Consider the following 18969-nt stretch of genomic DNA (forward strand, 5'->3'; position numbering starts at 1 on the left):
CCCTACCACTTTTTGGGTCGAGTGCCCCCCCCCTCCTGGGGGGTCCATAGACCATAATAGTCGAATCATTGCTAGGGTCACTTCCATTTAAGATTTGCATCCGAAATAAAAAATAATAAAACATGGAAAGGGTGTTTTTCAGGCGCTGAATGCGAATAGTGTGATATAAAAACCGTCCCAAAATGAGAAAATTGCCCATTTTATGTTAAAGGGGGAATTTTGCCGACTGCATGATCATTACTAGTACATACTGATTGCAGGGCCTGCTTGTAAGAATGTAACAAGACATATGAAAGGAAAATATTCTAGCCACCATGATAAAAAGTCAAAATACGGAATTAATGTAGGCCTATAATAGTACGTATACCCTATGGTTCTCAAACTAAGAGCCTCCTGTTTCTCGGCGGTGTCCTTATCCCAAAAGTTAATGGAATCCCTGAGTGTGTAAATCTGGGACAAAATAGGCCTATCTGTATAAAATTGGTGTTTAAAGTTTCTCCCTCTCTTCAAATAATTTCAATCACGTGTATATACATATATATATTAATTTTCATTGATCTGTTTTTTTCCCAAACCATGGAGATTTGTATTATATTTCATGCATTTAGTGACTTCTGATAAATACATAAATAAAAAAAAGAGGTGTTTAAAGTGTTTTAGCGGCAGTGAACCCTGTCAAAGGGATGGTCCGGGCTGAAAACATTTATATCTAAATAAATGATAGAGGAAACTTCGGAGCAAAATGCTGAAAATTTCATCAAAATCGGATAAAATATTTGCATTATTCAGGTGAAACAGTTTTAGGCATGTCTTTTTGAATATTCAGGTAGGCTGATGATGTCCCCACTTTTTTTTACGAAGTTTTATTATTGATTTATGATCAACATCACTCAACTATCATGGATAATAATGCTAAAGATGGTTCTATAATGTAATATTCTTTTCATTCTGTTTATGCTTTCATCTTTTTTTTTTGGCGCGTGGGGCTATCTTTGTTTTTTTTTCCTTTGGTCATTTCTGCATATCTTCTATATGGTGATCAGCTAGAACAAGCCTCCCCCCCCTGAATCAAATGAAGTCCCCTGTATGCTCTTTTTTATCTTTTTCCCCATTATACAGTCCCTTACTACATTTAATTTATTCATGATTTATCCCTCCCATTTCAAGCTAAGAATTTTGTAAGCATCCTCTCCGGCCCGTTAAGGCCTTCAAGCCCCTTCTAAAGCTATAATCATAAGATGCGCATTGTACTCTTTTGAATACACATGCTTCGCTTTTCATGTAGAGTTGTTTATCTTTGTAAGGCAGTGCTTTAACTCGATCGTGTACAATAATATTGCACACAAACATGGCGAGCAGACAGGAAGAAAACGAACCATTATTGAACAATCATTGTCAAGATGAATATCATGAGGAAGAAGAAATTATACCAACTGCCCCTCCTGTGCACGCTGTAGCAAATGTCCAAAATGCAGGTGAGTTTAATTTACTGTAGACTGTCATTTTATTAAACATGATGATGTTTGTTTGTTATGAAAGTGTCAGTGCGTGTTGGGTGTGTGTTGACTGTTGAATTGAAAATGAAATGCCATTCGTTTTATGTGCACAAAGTCAATTCATTTGTTTGGAACGCTGACTTCTCATGCATGCATACCGGCAGAAAAGAAAAAAAAACCTAGGATGAAGAAGTAACGTTAGTTTTCCAACTATTTGTGTTTGTTCATTATCATGATTTATGGTATGATGGGCATAAAGACATTACAAGTAATAAGATTGTTCCCAGTTAAATTGAGGAAGAATTTCTTCGGTCAAGAAATCCAGAGTCAGACTCTCAGACTCAGAGTCAGAGAAAAGTATGGAATTGGAAGTGGATTGCATTACCAAACACTTTTCATGAATTCAATCATATCAAATACATTATTCTCATAAAATTTACCAAACTTTCACCATAAATACACAGATAGATCTACTGGTACCTACAAAATATGTAAAAAAATTGCCGAAATTGTTTTCATTTTTTTGAATTATTTTTACACTATCAGTAGGTATGTTGCAAAAAAAAAATAAATCTCAGAAATAAGGTGTTTTCTTCATGGCATCATTTAGAGCTCATCAAGACCTTTAATTTAACACCTCATTTATCTCAATAGCCCAAGAAATAAGAAAGTTATTGCAGTTTTAAGGTCATATATATCGCCTCTTCAGTTCTTATGTATTCCTTTGTTTTTTAAGCCAAAAGTTGTGATCTTAATTGGGACCAAGTTGCACTAATAGAAAACGGCAATGCGCATGCATTTGCATATGGAAGTGCCCCAAAACACTCCCAAAAATAACAGATGCCGCCGAAACAGGGACATAAAAAACACACTTAGCGTCAGTAGATTTCATTCAAATTTCACCACAATATAGTTTAAATGTTGCTCTATCGGGAAGAATACCTTTTAGAGTGGGATGATACCTGTAAATGTGAATAGCAAGAGGTTGAAAACAAGGCCAAAGTTCCAGTAGCACAGAGTCGCAAGATCACCAAGTGAGATTTTTTTCAAGTCTAGACAGCTGCCATAAACATTCAACTATGTAAAAACAATGATGCCATGGGGAATAACCTTTCCTTGCACATGCAAGAACAATACAAAGCAATGCCCCCACAGTCGCCCTGCAATTCTAGCCAGCACACTCAATGCCTCATTCAGAATGCACCTAGAGGGCGCTTTTGCAACATACCTACTATCAGCATCCAATCGGACCCCTCTTCATAGATTGCATGATGTGAAATATTTTGGTCTCTTGAAAATGGTATCTATTACCAAACGTGTGTTTTCTATGGGAAAAGTTGAGAAAACAACAAAAACACTGATGAGCTATAGTATCATAAAGAGTAAGACTTTGAAAATGTGTTCTTGACCATTTTTCATCATCTATTCCCTTTGGAAGGATGATGCAAAGTTTTGAGCATATGAAATTATTTTCTGATGCATATGATGCACGCATTTGTTAATACACACTACAACAAGGCCAGTTGGTAATAAAACCACTCATTATACATATATACATAACATAGATTAGGGAAAATGGAAAAAGAATTAAGAAGAAAGACGCCAGCCAGCAGACCATGGAACTCGCTAACGAGCAACAGGCTGAACTCTCCCAGGTTAGATCTATTAAGAATCTTAACTCTCGAGCTCTCCAAGCAAGGTGTCTGGCACTTATTTGTCAGACATCAGTCGCACAATGCAAGCCCTTAGATTTAATTGTAAGTAAACAACAGTCAACAGCTGTAAAAAAAATATTTCTTGATAGTAGATGGTAAAATTAAACTCATGGTTGTAAAAATACAGATTGTTCTTCATAGTCATGACTAGAATAGATGATCTAATTGTTAAAATACAACTTTTCTTTTTGAAAATGATTGCTACATGTAGATCTAGACCAAAGGTTATTTCTGGAACTGCAAGAAATAAATTGCTGATGTTTATGCCACCATCTTAGCTTTGCCATAAAAAGCATTTGTACAATGAATCATGTTAAATGTGTCTGGTATTCTTCATGAGAAGTCTTCGAGACTCTGCAAATCAGTTATTAACCTTAAATGCCTACATCCAAGGTATTATGTTATATCTGAGTACGCCAATCACTTTGACCCTGTTCTCATTATAGTTAATACTTTCTAAAATTATTTAACTGGAAACCATTTTGGACGATCGCTTTGCTAGCATTCCATTTGCTCCGCCAAAAGTGGTTTTCAAAACCACTTCACTCAAAAGTGGTCTTGTTGCTATGGGAACGGAACACTCTCGGTGGGGATGACATGTTTTGCGGGAAATTTGAAACCACAGAGCAGGCATTCTATACACAGTGTATGGAGTAGCTTGCTCAAAATGTGCGAAGATCGCTTCCCTAAGAACGGTTGTGTCTTCACTTGGCTAAAGCAATCTGAAAGAAATACATCTTGAGGTGGTTTTCCTAACTGGTTTGGAAGATTGCTTCCAAGAATACTTCGGGCATTCTAATTGTACACGCTAGTTTCCTTTTAAACTAGTTTCCATTTACCTAATTTTAGGACGGTAATAAGAATGGAGTCTAAGTTTAATTTTACCGTCTGCAAATAAAAGGAAAAAATGGTTTTCTAGCCCTGAGTTATCAAATTATTTTACTGTCCATGGTCATGCGTTAAACTGACTTAGCTTAGGCAGCAGTGGTTAACATTTTCCAAGCCTTCACAAATCTAGGACCCTGTTCACTGGGGGTATTCATGGTTTCATGACATTGCCCCTAATTTTTCATCTTATAAATTGAAATATAATTTTGCACGTAATTCAGATCTCCATTGATTATTTTACTCCTTCATGTAGAAAATGGATTCGTCAAATTGCTAATCAAGTTTCTCTTCATGAAAATAAACAAAGAAATCTGCATTTTATTTATTTATTTTGCTTCATATTTTATGTTTTATTTCCTTCCATGGCTATTTTTTTTTCATTGGCATCTAAATTCTCTGCTTGTAAGTCAGTGGTTTATGGTCAATGTGAAGTTTAATGAGTGTTAGTTTTGGTTGTTTAGGCATTGAAAAAAACACCAGCCACAACAATCTGCATGCCATGAAGTGTGACTTTGAATGGTGATGTGATTTTAAACATCCCTTGGCATTCAGCTATTATTTTTCAACTTAAATTCAGTTTTGGTGCTGTTTGGTACTATAGCAACCTTATGTTCTCAATGTCCAAACTATTAAACACCCAACAACTTAATAATTAATTTTTTTTTTATTTAACAAATTCAAGTAAAATTTGGGTGTATTAAATATTCCATTACCCAGACTTTATTCCACCATGTTTGCCAGGAAATTTCCTTGATAAATCATTAATGTGTCTTGTGGGGCATTGCAAGAAACTTGCGATCAATTGCAAGTTTATTTTCATTCCCGAAATCAAACATAAGTACTCTGCAATTAATTGGAAATTTGGATTGATTGCTAATCTTCTGCTCCATGAAACAAGGAGTGTAATCTGATTTGCTATGGTTAAAAGTGATCAATCGATTGTAAAATTGCAACAGAATATTTGCGATTGATTGCAAATATTTTCTTGCAACACCCCCTAAGTCTCGTAGGTGCATAGCCCCAAGACCACTGTTTTATTTTCATCTTTTCTAGATCTTGGTCCACCTTCAGAACCTCCCCCATTTGATGCGACACCTCCCCCGCCTATCATGCCGGGAGAGGATCCTCCGCCATACACCCCCGGACCACCAGGAGCTATGCCCATGATCAACTGCAGAGTTTGTCAAGCTATGATCAGCTTGGAAGGAAAGATGCATCAACATGTTGTCAAGTGCAGTGTGTGTCTAGAGGCAACGGTGAGGGGAATTTATTTACTTGATTTCAAGTTGGGAGAATGTATTGTATTTTTTATTTTAAAAAACTAATCAGAACTTTATTAAAGTGTACAATCACAATTTCTTTTTTAGATTTCACGTTACTTAAAATAATGAAATAGAAAATGAACAAAAAGTGTCAAAATGTATTTAAGAAAGATTTTGAGCAAAAAAAAAAAACAAGAGTATGGTAATATTTTCAATACATTTTTAGCATGTAAGATGCTTTCATAATAAAAATTGTTCATATAAAAGAAACTCTGTTCTAGGGTATAGTATTTGAATTGATCGGCCATCTGCTTGATTCAACGCATGGAGTCTCAGTTTGGGGGATTTTGGGGGTATGAAATTTGACCTCTGACGTCATAAAAATGGAGAAGTTCTCTGCTAAAACTGTTCATTGGGGAAGTTCTCCTGTATACCTTTCATACTAGACGCTTTCCCCTTCGCTGACGAACTTCACTGGGAAAAGAGCGCAGTGTGAAAGAGGTACTAGCCTCACACTTGTCCTACACTTGCAAGTAATTTGAAGACCATTATTTGAACATAGTGTAATGGTATGAAATCTCTAGGGAACTTATTTTTCTTTAATATGATTTGAAGCAAATTAATGAATTAAATGTTGATAATTGTTGATAAACATCCATGTTCTTGCAAAATCAAACAATAATTTTCTAACTGATTTCCCTTTCAAAACAGCCAATAAAGGAAGCACCACAAGGAAAGAAATATGTCAGGTGTCCATGTAATTGCCTTCTCATCTGCAAGGCATCATCTAAGAGGATCGCGTGCCCAAGGTCGAACTGGTAAGTTTTGTAAGAAAAAAATAAACATTTAAAGGGGTACTCCGGGCAGAAAATATAGACAGAGTAAAATTTACAGAGCAAAATGCTGAAAATGTCATCAAAATCTGATAATGAATTATAACAAAGTTAAATTGAAGATTTATGTTTAGCAATATCTTATGAAAAAAATTATGTGCATATCGGCATGAGTATTCATGAGGTGGGCTGATGATGTCACACCCCCACTTTCCTTTTTCTAATATGTTATTACATGAAATCATAATTGTTTCAGTTTTTCATACATGTGTGAATGGTATGGTGAATGATATTCTCCCTTATAATAAAGTAAGTTGCAGCAATGAATATCTAATGCATTATATATATCATTATATCAGTTGTCAATCCAAATTTTTTAGTTCTTGGGGGAAAAATTAATGATCATAATTTCATATGATAAATACAAAAGAACAATTGGGGATATAACATCAGTTTGCTTATTGAATATTCATGAAGGCGTGCACAGAATTGTTTTGTTCAGATATTGCAAATCTTTGAAATGCCATAACTTGTTATTCCTTGTCCAATTTTGATCAAATTTTCAATGTTTTGTTTGTCTTTTTTTTATCTGTTCAAAATTTTTGTTAATCGGGAGTACCCTATAAAAAAGCTTATTGCTTTAATATCTGTTGCCTATACATGTACATGTATTTCAGGAAATATGCTAATTTAAATTATGTCTGAGAATGCCATGGTTTCTGTAGGTACTAATTACTGTTTCAGTGTACCAGGGGAATGTACATATATTAACCATTATGTTTTCAGGGAAATTATTTGTAACAATGTCTTCAAAATGACTAATCGTCACAAACATATCCTGGAACCATGGCAATCATGTGATATTGAAGTTCAATAATAGCCAAGGGAAAGGATTTACTGGAGACAATGGAGACTCAATAATGCAATGCTGTATCCTGTATGTCAAGCAGATCCTTTTGAAATCAGTACCTATTATATTTTTGTGAATGAAGATATGGTTTCTTAATTAATATATTATATCAGAGCATACATGCATACAAATATTATATATTTTTTGTTAACTAGTCTACATGTATCTTGTGTGCATAAATGTACATGTAATCGTAAATTAAGATAAACTCTTACATACATATCCTTTATTTTAAGAATGTTATATTGACTGACCTTGAGTCGATTTTTAAAAATTGGGTACTGCACCAAAAATAAGACAGTTCTGCAGAAAAAACACTAATTATGTTTAGATTTTTGGACAAATTTAACTGATAGAGTGGTGTGTATGATTTCCATTACCTGTGGAATGTGCTGCTTCAACTAAAATGCATTCAATTTTGGTGAAAAAAATAGTGAGCGTTACTATAATAAAGAAGAACAGACACAGTATGAATAAACAGAAATTGAAAGCACTTGAAGTAGAAGGATCATAATCATGAGAAAGTTGAAAGGGATTTTCTCTTCTCTGCTTTTATAATAATGTTTGACCTGTACCCTCTCACCTTGCATAAAAATTAAAAATCAAATGTACACAAAAACTCAGTTTTAAATCATGTGTACATGTGTGGCATATGGTATTACACTTTAAATAGCTTCATAGCTATATGTCCAAGTAAATTCTAAGTATCCATTCTGATTCTGTGATATAGAATTTAACGATTTTAAAGGGAGAGTAGGCTACTGTCAGCAAAAAAAAAAAATCATTATGATAATTGGTTCGGGTATTTATGAGTCAGCATGGATGATCTACATCTGCCTGTCTCTTGCTAGCAGAGCTAACAAGTATTGCCTTGACGTGTACATGTACATATGTATACGTAAGGTTGTTGATTGTTTTAACCAGTGCTACTGTAACATACATGTATTTTTGTTTTTGCATTTACATACATGTATATAATGTCACAACTTACCATGTTTTTTATAATTTATGACAGTAGCATATTTTCTTACAATAAGACAGTGGAAAAGAAGAAGGATTTATAGATCATGAATGTGAGAGTGAAATCTCAATAGGAGTGCTTAAATCAATCTAAAGCCATCAAATTAGGTAAAAATCTTGCAAATCTTACTACGTCATCATTTTTTAACCAATTCTCATGATATTTACCTCACATATTGGTCTTGGGGTAAAAATAGGCAAGACTTAATTTTTCATTTGTTGAAACTTGCGTATGGCAGGAGTATTAATCACCTTAATAGTGATAGCTCTAGTTGCATGTACTACTTAGTGTATCTCCATTCTCATTAATTTTTTACCATAAAACAACTCCCCCCCCCAAAAAAAAAAGCTAAGAGACACTTTTATAGAAGTAATGATAATGTACTATAACTGAATATACGTAGGGCAGAAAAGAAGGGGAGTGAATAATATAAGCTCCAAAGTAAACAGGAATCAAACTTTCTAAATTAACTGTTACCACAGACGTACAACGTTGCAGCATAGAGCTATAGCTCTATGGTTGCAGCAAGCTACTTACACCTCACTTAAATCTGATACTTGTAGCTGGTTCAAGACACTTTATGAATGACATGACATCAGATGATAATAAAAGGTTGAAAAAGATTTCAAGTTGAAAGGTCAAGGAGCTTGATAAGAATAAATCTGACAGGCAATTGAATAATCTACATATAACAGTGCATTGAATTATGTTTATAGAAGAATGAAGAAGAAGAAGAAGAGGTAGGAGAGGAGGGGGGAGGATGAAGAAGAAGAAGGGGAGGAGGAGGAGGAGAAGAAGAAGGGGGAGAGAGGAGGTTGTTATTATTATTATTTCAACTTCATGTTGAATATATCTGGCAAGTCATCACTCACTGCTAAAGAAACAGTCTATACAGACAACAGCCGATGTACAGTACATTATGAATTGCAATGATAATAGAGTTCAAAGTACAAACATTTATACTCAGTAGTACCTGTGTGTATCAGTTTACTACTGAAATGAACACAATGCCTCGGGCTTTAATAGACACAATAATGGCCTTGGTTGTCATTTGTGATATGTGCACAAAGACTTCATGTATAGTAACACTATCAAAAAGGTCGGCAATATTATGAACAGTTTTATTGACTTGAAAACGAAAATAATAAGATAGGGAGTTGAATATTGTTTTGTGAACTTTACTCCCCTTTGCTTGTTTTGCATACAGACACTATTTTGAGGAAATTAATAATCTACAATATTATGACTCAAATTCAAACAAAGATTCACACTAAAATTTGTGACTGGTACATTTTGGAATTTGGAAAAATTGGATTTTGACTCAAGTTTCGTGAGTGGTGCATGCTTGGAATGAGACAGATATAAAAAATATAGTGAGTGCTAATGAGCGCCTCATTTGCAGTAATTGGTGGTGTAGAAAACTACATGTACATGTTATAATCATTAATTATTATTAAGCTAAGTTGTTATTGCATGATTAAAATGTATATCAAGCAACCATTTACCCACTGAATATCTATGTGCATGAACATGTAAATGAGATGTGCATGTAATTAAGTTCTGCCATGATTATTTATTTTGTTTATCATGAACATCATAATTGAATGAATGGATTGTTTTTCTACCAGACTTGTCCAGTCTGCAACGCAGGTTTCATATTGCTATTAAATGGCGAAGAAAAATTACATATTCAGAAATGATAAATGGAATTTAAATTGGTATAAAGTTTAATAGGTTATCATATCTTCATTTTGTCCTATCTATTTCTATTATGTTAATACAGCAAACGCATTATCAACCTCCAGTCTACGGTGTTCCCTGCTAATGCCAGTGCTCCATCAACTCTTACTACCATATCTGGCTACAGAGTGGTATGTGCTCACTGCAACCAGTGGTTTAGGGTAAGTATTGAAGCAATGTTAAAAAAATTACACAACTCAGTCAGTGGTACAAATAGGCAAAAATGTTGAGGGTCGAGTGTCACTGAGATACTGTGCTCTTTCTACAAAACATTGTGAATGATTGCACCAAAGTCCCCTATACCTGACATTTGTTAATTCTGTCATTGTTTTGTCTGCCATGTGGACAATTATTTGGTTATAATGTACATTTGAGGAAATTCAATGAAAATAATGGTGTTGAAGGTATATAATGATGATCTAACAAAATATATTATGTAAAGAGGGGGGGGCGGGGGGGCTTTTGCCCCAGTGCGTTATGAATAATTTTTTTTTAAATGACATTTTATACAAATCCTTTATGAAAAATTAAAGTGGGTTATCTGAGCTCTCAATACATGTAAGTGTTGTTATAAATGTGATTGTTGTAATTAATCTTGATCAATATTCTTTTTTTAAGAATATAATCAAGCTTCTATCTTTATTTCTAATGCTGGATAATTTGTATGTGCATGAACCAGGAAGACTCTTGTTTATGATTTTAATTAATTTGCATTCACCTTTTATCCCTATTTTTAATGCAGTTTCCTCACCACTATGCCTTGGCCAGATGTCCGTACTGCCGGAAAGTGTAAGTATCATTGCCCATCAAGCTATCAACCTACCTATAAAGTCATTTTAAAAAAATATAGATCTCTAATTAATTGTGCACTATTTGATTTAGTAGAAATCACAGATGTTGTATATTGTATTTGATATTACATTTATTTTCTGTTTGCAGTTCATCAGTTGGGCCAAGTTATGCCAAGAATCGTTGCATAGTTTACGCTGTGTTGGGAATCGTCTTTCTGGCTGCAGGCATTGGAGTCACTGTGAGTGCACTTTTCTATATTGTACCGCTCCCAAGAATGTTCTGTAATCTGATTGGTCCAAATCAGATCACATGAAATTCAGCGAATTGCACTATTGCATCCAAAACGCACTATCCCGCACTCACACGTCAGAGTGCAGGGTAGTGCGAGTTATGGAATTATCTAGAATTATCGAGGATTTAAATCAAATATAGCATTCGGGGCAACTCAGTAACATGGGGGGTGTATAAAATAAACAATACATGCATTCTTGTGCATAGAGGACCTAAATAATGAACTCTGTGCTCGACTTGCAAAGTGGATATACCGCACTTGGTCCTGCAGACCTCGGTGCAGTATATCCATTGGCTCTTCTCACACATCATTCATTATTTGGCCCTGCATGCAAGTGCTTATGTTCATTGTTTGTATATTTTTCTTCATGATTATAATGTATATTTGATAATAAATGTCTCATTTCATTGACACTTAAAATTGAGAAAATGTAGAATAAAAAATAATGAAATCCTTGCATTTCATGTTCTCCAAAAGTTTGTTAATTTCCGACAGGGCTTCAGAAGTTTGCAAATTGTTTTAAGTCAGGCAAAATATACATTGCATTATAGAACGTGTGTTTTGTGTTTGCTTTATTTTCCAATGAAGCGATGGGACGTGCCCAGAATTATGTATTAGAACCACCCACTTACCCTTTCTGTATTTCTATTCTTTACAGATTGGAACAGTTACATTGGCACGAGAGCAAGGAGGAATTTATTTTGTATGGATTGGTAAGTAAATAGAAAATCAACTTTTGTAGCACTACTTGTTTTCCCAATCTCTGCAAATGAATATTTTATCATTCTGTGACAGAGATAATTGTCACCAACTCTTGTCGTTGTAATGATATTCTGTTGATTAAAAGGAAATCAGACAGATTTTTGCGGGAATTGCCATAGGTGGGGAATGACAAAACCAATTTTTCACTTTGAAATGACTTTGTTTGTAGAAGAATTTCATAAAATAGTCATCTTGGTTATTCTGATTTCTTAAGTACTCTCTGCAAGAAATCCAAATTAATTTAAAAATTGGTATTGAACTAGAAGAAATTGGACAAAGGTTAATTTGAAATGGGTAACGACTGATGCCCTGTAGTTGACCAAAACACAATCAACCTTTTCATTCTTGCATTTTTCATTACCAAATCCTTTTTCAAAGAAAGAATTATTTTGTTGAACATGAATGTTAATGTTTTAATCGTTGGGTTTCAGGTGCCTTTATTGTGGCCATCTTGAATTTCATGAGGTCTTGCTACTATGGCAGCATGAAAGTGAGCAACATAGAGAACGAATGAAGGCACTGGATTTTCAACGACAGCAAGTATATGAATCTGAAGGTCATTCTCACCATGATTTACACTCCTACATCGCTCTTGGAAATGTTGAAGCATCACAAGAAGCTTTATGGGAGTTCAATGTGTATGCGAATCCAACCATTCGGTGACATTCAAAGAATGCTCATTGTAATGTTTATAAGCTTTGAATTACTGGCTTTTGAAAAACCAACACAAGTGATTTTACATCAGGGGAATGCCATGTAGGATTATAAACAGACATTTTGACTACCGGTAACTTCTACCAATTTATCGATCAAATTACCGATGAAAGCAGTTGTTATTCGTCAATGAGTGATAATTTCTTGTTGGTCATATGTGATATAAAAATGCCCCACATGAACTCAGATGTTATATGTATAATAGTATCTGTTTCCTATAAATAATTCCTTGAGTGGGCAGGGAATTGAGCATTACTCAGACTTTTGTATTGTATGACACTGTATCAACTGTGCAAAGGAACATATATGTATGATATTGTCTTAGTACATTTAGGCATAAAACTACTTCAAAATATCCTTTTATATCCTGTATAAATACATAATCTGGTAATTTCAACTGTTTCTTATAAAAAAAAATGCATTTGAAAAATGCATGTACTTATGAATTGATATTGTAAGGACAACAAAGTTGATATGGTATATAAAATGGCTTAGATGAGCTTTGTCTTGTTAATATATTATATTTACTGACGTACTTCTTTTTAATAAGGTCAATAAGGACAGAAAATGTATCAATTAATAAACTGAATGTGTACAAAAATAAGAGTGTATGGTAGAATATTGAAGTAAATTTAATTACACTTCAATCAAAACATTTTTATATACCAGTATATATATATGCTAGTGTTGCTACTCATATACTTAATTTTTCAAGTTACAGTGTACAGTATATAACTTGCTCATTGCAATTGTAACATGAAAGTGCAAAGTTGTGATTGGAGAATTTTAACGTGATCAATTTTTTTATACTTCCTTCTGAATCATTTGTTGCAATGGTTTGCCCATGTGTTCATAATACTTTGTGTTATGAAGCTAATCAGCAAGTCCTCTAATGAGAACAAAAAATATATATGAATATATATATTTATAGACTATACAGGTCATTCGAGCTGTGACAGCAATGCATCAAACCTATTTAATATTATCTTTAAGCCCCTCTTCCAAACCTGTATTTTTCTGTCAACAGTTACATGTACAAGCTGAAATGATCAATACATGTAGCTAAAGTTGCCCATTCATACACAAAACAACTAGAAAGCTTATGATTAGTTATACTTTTCATACAAATGAATAAAATGAAAAATTGCATCTGTATTGTTTTCTTATGTAAGAAAAACAAACTAAATGACATTTATTGAATTGTTGGGAGCTATTTGCTTTAATATCCAAATCCTGTGATATTGCTAGTGTCAAAACCAATTTAATGAACATGGTTTAATTTTTACTTCAATGCAGAGTCTAACAACATAAAAAGTAAGTAAATGCACAACCCCTCAAAACAAATAAGTTTGTCCGTCATACTTGTTATAGATTTTGTCCATGCTATGCTTGATTGGGGGTAGGTTAATCATTGTGATATTGTTGATTTTCAAGACCATGGAGTTCACCTCGAAAGCACATGATCATTCCATTGGATGGTTCAATATATTTTCATCATCTTCCAACTTATTCATTCTCATTGACTTACATACTACATGGAGGTAGTAAATGACAGAATATCTGAGTATCTGAGTAACAAGTAGAAAAAAATTCTGTGAATTTACAATGCATATTGAATACAATAAGTGTTAAAGTCTCTTTATAATATGCCATAAAATGCATGTCATTATTTAGATAGTCCCTCATTATCAATGTGAAAAACAGTCATTGAAATCCTGCATAGAGTCACAGTGCGTAGTTTTGCCTGTAGATATGTCATGAAATCCCACAGAAGATGCTTTGCAAAAGTAAGTTGTTCTATCCCTTACTGTTTTCCAATTCTTATGAGAGGTTGCAATCGATTGCAAGTCCCAAAATCTTAGCCTTGAAATCAATTTCGTACCAGTAACAAAGATTTGTTACTGACTGAAGATTTCTGGATATATTATGATATTCATAGATTTAATCTATTTCATATTTGCTATTTTTTGTTGGTTCGATTCCTTGATGAAAGGAGTTTTTCATTCATAGCAATTGTAAAATTTTAGATTGTAGATTGCAATTGATAGCATTTTTTTTCAATAATTTCAGTCTCATTTCAGGAAGTGTCATTTGCAATGGTATTTTCAAAAAGAAATTTGAAATTATTACTCATGTTTTTCTTTCTAGTTGAAATACTGTACTTGTCTGATCAGTAAAAATGTCCTCTTTACCCACTCTTTAAGTCTTTTTTCCCCCAAAACATTTATTGCAAATCTCTTATGCAAATTAGTATAGAATCCACACAGTGCTTATTTAAAAGCACAATCTTCAGATTACTTAGAGTAGCGTATTCTGATAATGATGATCTGTATGCTTCTTTTTCTATTTGTACATATGTAATGAATTTAAAACAAGTTTTGTAAATACTGACAGAGCTCTATATTGTGTTAAATGCATTTAAAGTAACGTTTTATTGCTTCTCATTGTAACCCAAGCCCTGTGTCATAAAACTTGTCATTGATATTTTCTGTGACAAATTTGATCTCAGCCAATCATGTGCCATGATTTCAGAAGCTTATAACAAGTATTGGAACTTCTTGGTATTGACAGGTTTTATGAAACAGGGTCCTGATGTAATTCAAATTTTGTGCTCCTTTACTGTAATTGTGTGTAACATTTGGATATTGTAGCTGTCGACATGTCAGGCATATGTATATTCTTTAACTGGCAGCATTGGAATAAATGATAAATGGTATCACATAAATCTCCTCATTTGATCTCTAATATATATTTACTTCTTGTATAATTAAATATTTTATTATCTTTCCCATGTATATGTTATGGGGAGTTTAAGGTCTAAACATTGATTACTCTTGATTGATATATTTAATTTAAATTTAATTTGCAATTTTCTGTTAAGGCATGTTATCTTATGGTTTGTTATACTTATTTAGTTTTCTCGGTACTTTCATTATAGAATTGATGTCACTTGTAGACCCTTTTAAAAAAAGTATTCTGCGTGTTTAGTTTTACAAAGATCAAGTTTTGATTGGAAACTGTATTCCTACAAACTTCTGTGAATTTACATCCATGTGGCACTGATTGCATTGTTGTAAAGGGTACATATAAATCAACCCTGATATACTATTGTCAGATACATAAAAATGCAAATTTAATGTTTAAGCAGTTTTCAGATTAAAATTAGAAGCCAATTGATTTTTGAAAGTGTGAAGTTTCCCTCTTCAATGCAGCAACAGTTTAAAGTCAAATGTGACAGATATTCTGTTCATGTATTTATATAGCCCAGTGCACACTAAAGCGATGCAATTGCACTATGATCCCATTGCAACAAAATCACAGAGTGCGCGCGAACCTACACCACACTGCCACTGCGACCCGCTTCGTTGCAGTAGGATTGCAGACCAAAATTTGACATGTCAAATCATTCTGCGATTTTGCTAAGTGCAGCCAATCAGATTTGTCCTAGACAATGACGTGGCCAATTTGCTGCACGTATGCAGCACAAACAACATACATGTACACAACAAGTCACCATTCTTTGACTACCTGTTAATACCTGCTTCTCCAGAGAACAATAGATTGGGTCCACTGAATCTAATGTTCTCTGGTGAAACAGGTCGTCAAAGAATGGTGACTGGTACTGTACGCGCAAAAGAAGAGGCGTCATGATGTGCGCACTGGCCTGCGATGCGATTGCTTTGAGAGGGGATCGGCAACTTGATGCAATCGCAGTGTGCGCTGGACTTGACCTCTACATCAAAAATATCTTTGGAGTGACACAGAGGGTTTTATCATACCCAACACAAAAGCCTGGTTCAATGGGGGCGGTGGTGGGCTAACTTTATTCTATGGGTCAAATTATATCATTTGATGTCACAGGATAATTGTGACCCATGAAATGTGACCATGCCATGAGTCAGAGTTAGCGCACCTTCATGAATTCAGACCAATTTGGGTTGCGTGATGTGGCGCTGTGCTGGAATCTCTGCATGAATACGTGCAAAATTGATGTGCGCCTTCATTCGGCCAGTTTGTGTCTGGTTCTCCGAGTTTGCAATTATGTGTACATGTGTTATAAAGGATAATTTTCATCATTAATAGTATGCTGCAATTGGTTTTTAATCAGACTATTTTCCTGTTGAACTAATCAGAATATATTTCAGGTGTAACATATATATTACATGATTGGCAGAGATCACAGAGTTAGTAGTATTAGGTAGTGTTTTGATGTATAGAGTTATTTTTTTATAGCATAACACATTTTAGATGTTGAACTATATATGTTCTGGTATTCTACTCTGCTGCATTATGTAAGCACACATTCCACACTATTGCTATCATTTCATTTATATGATACGTAAATGTATGTAGTGGATGATCAAATAGATAACATGAAATCAGCATATGGGATAGTTTATTTTGCTAACTGTAGATATACATATTTGTACCTATGTAGAATTGCAGGCTTTGAGTCAAATTGAAATACATTCACTTCCTTGTATAAACTGGTGTTTAAAGTTTTGCATAATAAAGTTCAAATAGAAAAATTAAAGTAGATTTACATGTATGTAAGCATAGAGACGAGCATATTGAGTCATCTCCTGACTCAAATCACATATTTTATGAATAAATCATATTCAGAATAGATTTACTTCTTGTAGTATTTATACAATTCTAGTAGATAAAATAGGATCATTTGCAGAGTGGAAAAAAATTTGTCAGAGCTTGTTAGAATAATCTGGAAGATGAGCGTTGCAATGTATTGATATTGTATGTTACGAACAAAAATGTACAAAATGCCTGTAGTAATGCCATTCCATTTGTAAGACCTCCCTACCTTAATCTCACCATTGTATATTACGTTGACGTCAAGATTATAAGCATACGATTAACATTGTAGCCTGTTTATGTCATATTTAAGACAACACCGTTGTCCTCTTTTGCACTTTGTTAACAGAAATTTGCGTTGGTCATCTGATTTTAGCATGCACTTAGACATTCTCTGCCCCCCCCTCCCCTGGATCACTCAAGCTCCAATTGCTTTGCACACTACAGCCAGGTAATTATTCTCCAAGGTAGAGAGAAGCAGATTTAGTAAAAACGTCTCCACGGTTGACATAATGCAAACATTTTCCACTCCTGGGGAATTTTTTTGTCTGACTCTAAATGCCAAGTAAATTACATAATTGTTTGATGGGTGTCCATTCAATGTCCGGGGGCTATTTCAGTTGTGCATTATTGACAAATGGCTTTATGAAATAATTTCATAAAGCCATTTGTCAATGCACAAGTGGTGACCATGTTCTTGTGCTTACATTGTCCCCAAAATTTTTACCTGTTTGAATATTCTAGGATTCAATTTCCATAACCTAATCAGATTTTGAAAAATGTTAAACACTGCATTCAGTTACATGTTAAGGACAAGAATATTGATATGAAAAGATCAAATTTCAACCAAGCAGTAGGTATCAATATTATGGAGTATTGGTCACAGGTTTGCGTAATTTTGCAAACAACCTTTACACGCTCCCTGAAACACAGGCCCGGTTGCATGAAAGTTAGTATTATGGTAAGTCTGCAATCCAATGAAAACTACCATGATAATGCTGATCAACAGCCAATCAAAATCAAGGATTTCATGCAAGTTACCATTGCATGGCAAAGTTACCATAATTGTAACTTTTATGAAATGGGGCCCTGGGTTGAGATGGGTATATTGTAGTAGCTTGTAGTACCAGGTGAGATTTGAACCCTAACTTTGTAATCCATCCCCTAGATAGAGACCACTCACCTTAATCATCTATTTGCAGATGATATATGTTAACCTTTCCTCTTTCCTTACATGAATCATTGTGAAAATCTAGATTTTTGTACATTGGATGAGTTGGAACGAATTATTTGTCATAATTTTATTCATTTCATTGTTTTTCTTTTGTCATTTTTATAATTGCAAGTAAGACTTCTTGTAACAAGAGTTTTCACTGTAGTGGTACTAAATGCATAACTACAATTAAAAGATCTTGAAATTAATTTATTTTTGTGTTTGATGTGTTTTTTCTACAATAGTGATGTATCAAACCTGACCAAATATGATAACTTGTATTTTTGCTGATTGTGGATGTATTGATTTTGATGTTTAAAATAAGATGCACCTTTTTTTCGGTTCATGTGGACATTTAAACAGCACAATGATATCTACTCAAGAACAGCTGCCTCAATTCAGGCCCTTGTTTTTTTTTTTTTGCCCCAACATTTTTGGGAGAAGGGTCCTTTTGTGTACTCATATTAAATACTTCTAGATGATATTCAGTCTTAAAGAGATTTTTTTTTGGAGGGTGGGAACTAGCCCTCAAAATGTACCTATGATACAAGAAAAAGTGATAATCATTTTATGCTAATAAATGGGATAAATTAGACATGTGAGACTAGGTTACAATCCTACCTAGGCTTTCATATTAATTTCAAAGCTGTGTTTTTCATGTTCCACTTTCATATAGGATTTTAAAAAATTGATCATCATATGCATATACAAAAAAATAGCAAAAAAGGACAATTCAAAATC

General features: G+C 34.0%; 1 protein-coding gene across 1 annotated transcript; it reads left to right on the forward strand.

Moving 5' to 3' along the window:
- Positions 1–1311: 1311 nt before the first annotated feature.
- On the forward strand, positions 1312–13992 carry LOC121407798 (type 1 phosphatidylinositol 4,5-bisphosphate 4-phosphatase-like). The gene is made up of 8 exons (XM_041599003.1): positions 1312–1475; positions 5153–5355; positions 6073–6179; positions 9909–10026; positions 10608–10654; positions 10805–10895; positions 11608–11662; positions 12143–13992. The coding sequence occupies exons 1-8, from the start codon at positions 1349–1351 to the stop codon at positions 12223–12225; spliced, it is 831 nt and encodes a 276-aa protein (XP_041454937.1). The 5' UTR covers positions 1312–1348; the 3' UTR covers positions 12226–13992.
- The last annotated feature ends 4977 nt before the right edge of the window (positions 13993–18969 follow it).

The sequence above is a fragment of the Lytechinus variegatus genome, chromosome 2 (assembly GCF_018143015.1).
Source record: "Lytechinus variegatus isolate NC3 chromosome 2, Lvar_3.0, whole genome shotgun sequence".
Taxonomy (NCBI): Eukaryota; Metazoa; Echinodermata; class Echinoidea; order Temnopleuroida; family Toxopneustidae; genus Lytechinus; species Lytechinus variegatus.

Bases quoted from the DNA above. Each gene is read 5' to 3' on its own strand.
- LOC121407798 (XM_041599003.1), top strand. From the start codon at position 1,349: ATGGCGAGCAGACAGGAAGAAAACGAACCATTATTGAACAATCATTGT. The intron at 10,655-10,804 runs GTAAGTATCATT...TTCTGTTTGCAG, and splicing joins TGTCCGTACTGCCGGAAAGT to TTCATCAGTTGGGCCAAGTT. The intron at 11,663-12,142 runs GTAAGTAAATAG...GTTGGGTTTCAG, and splicing joins AATTTATTTTGTATGGATTG to GTGCCTTTATTGTGGCCATC.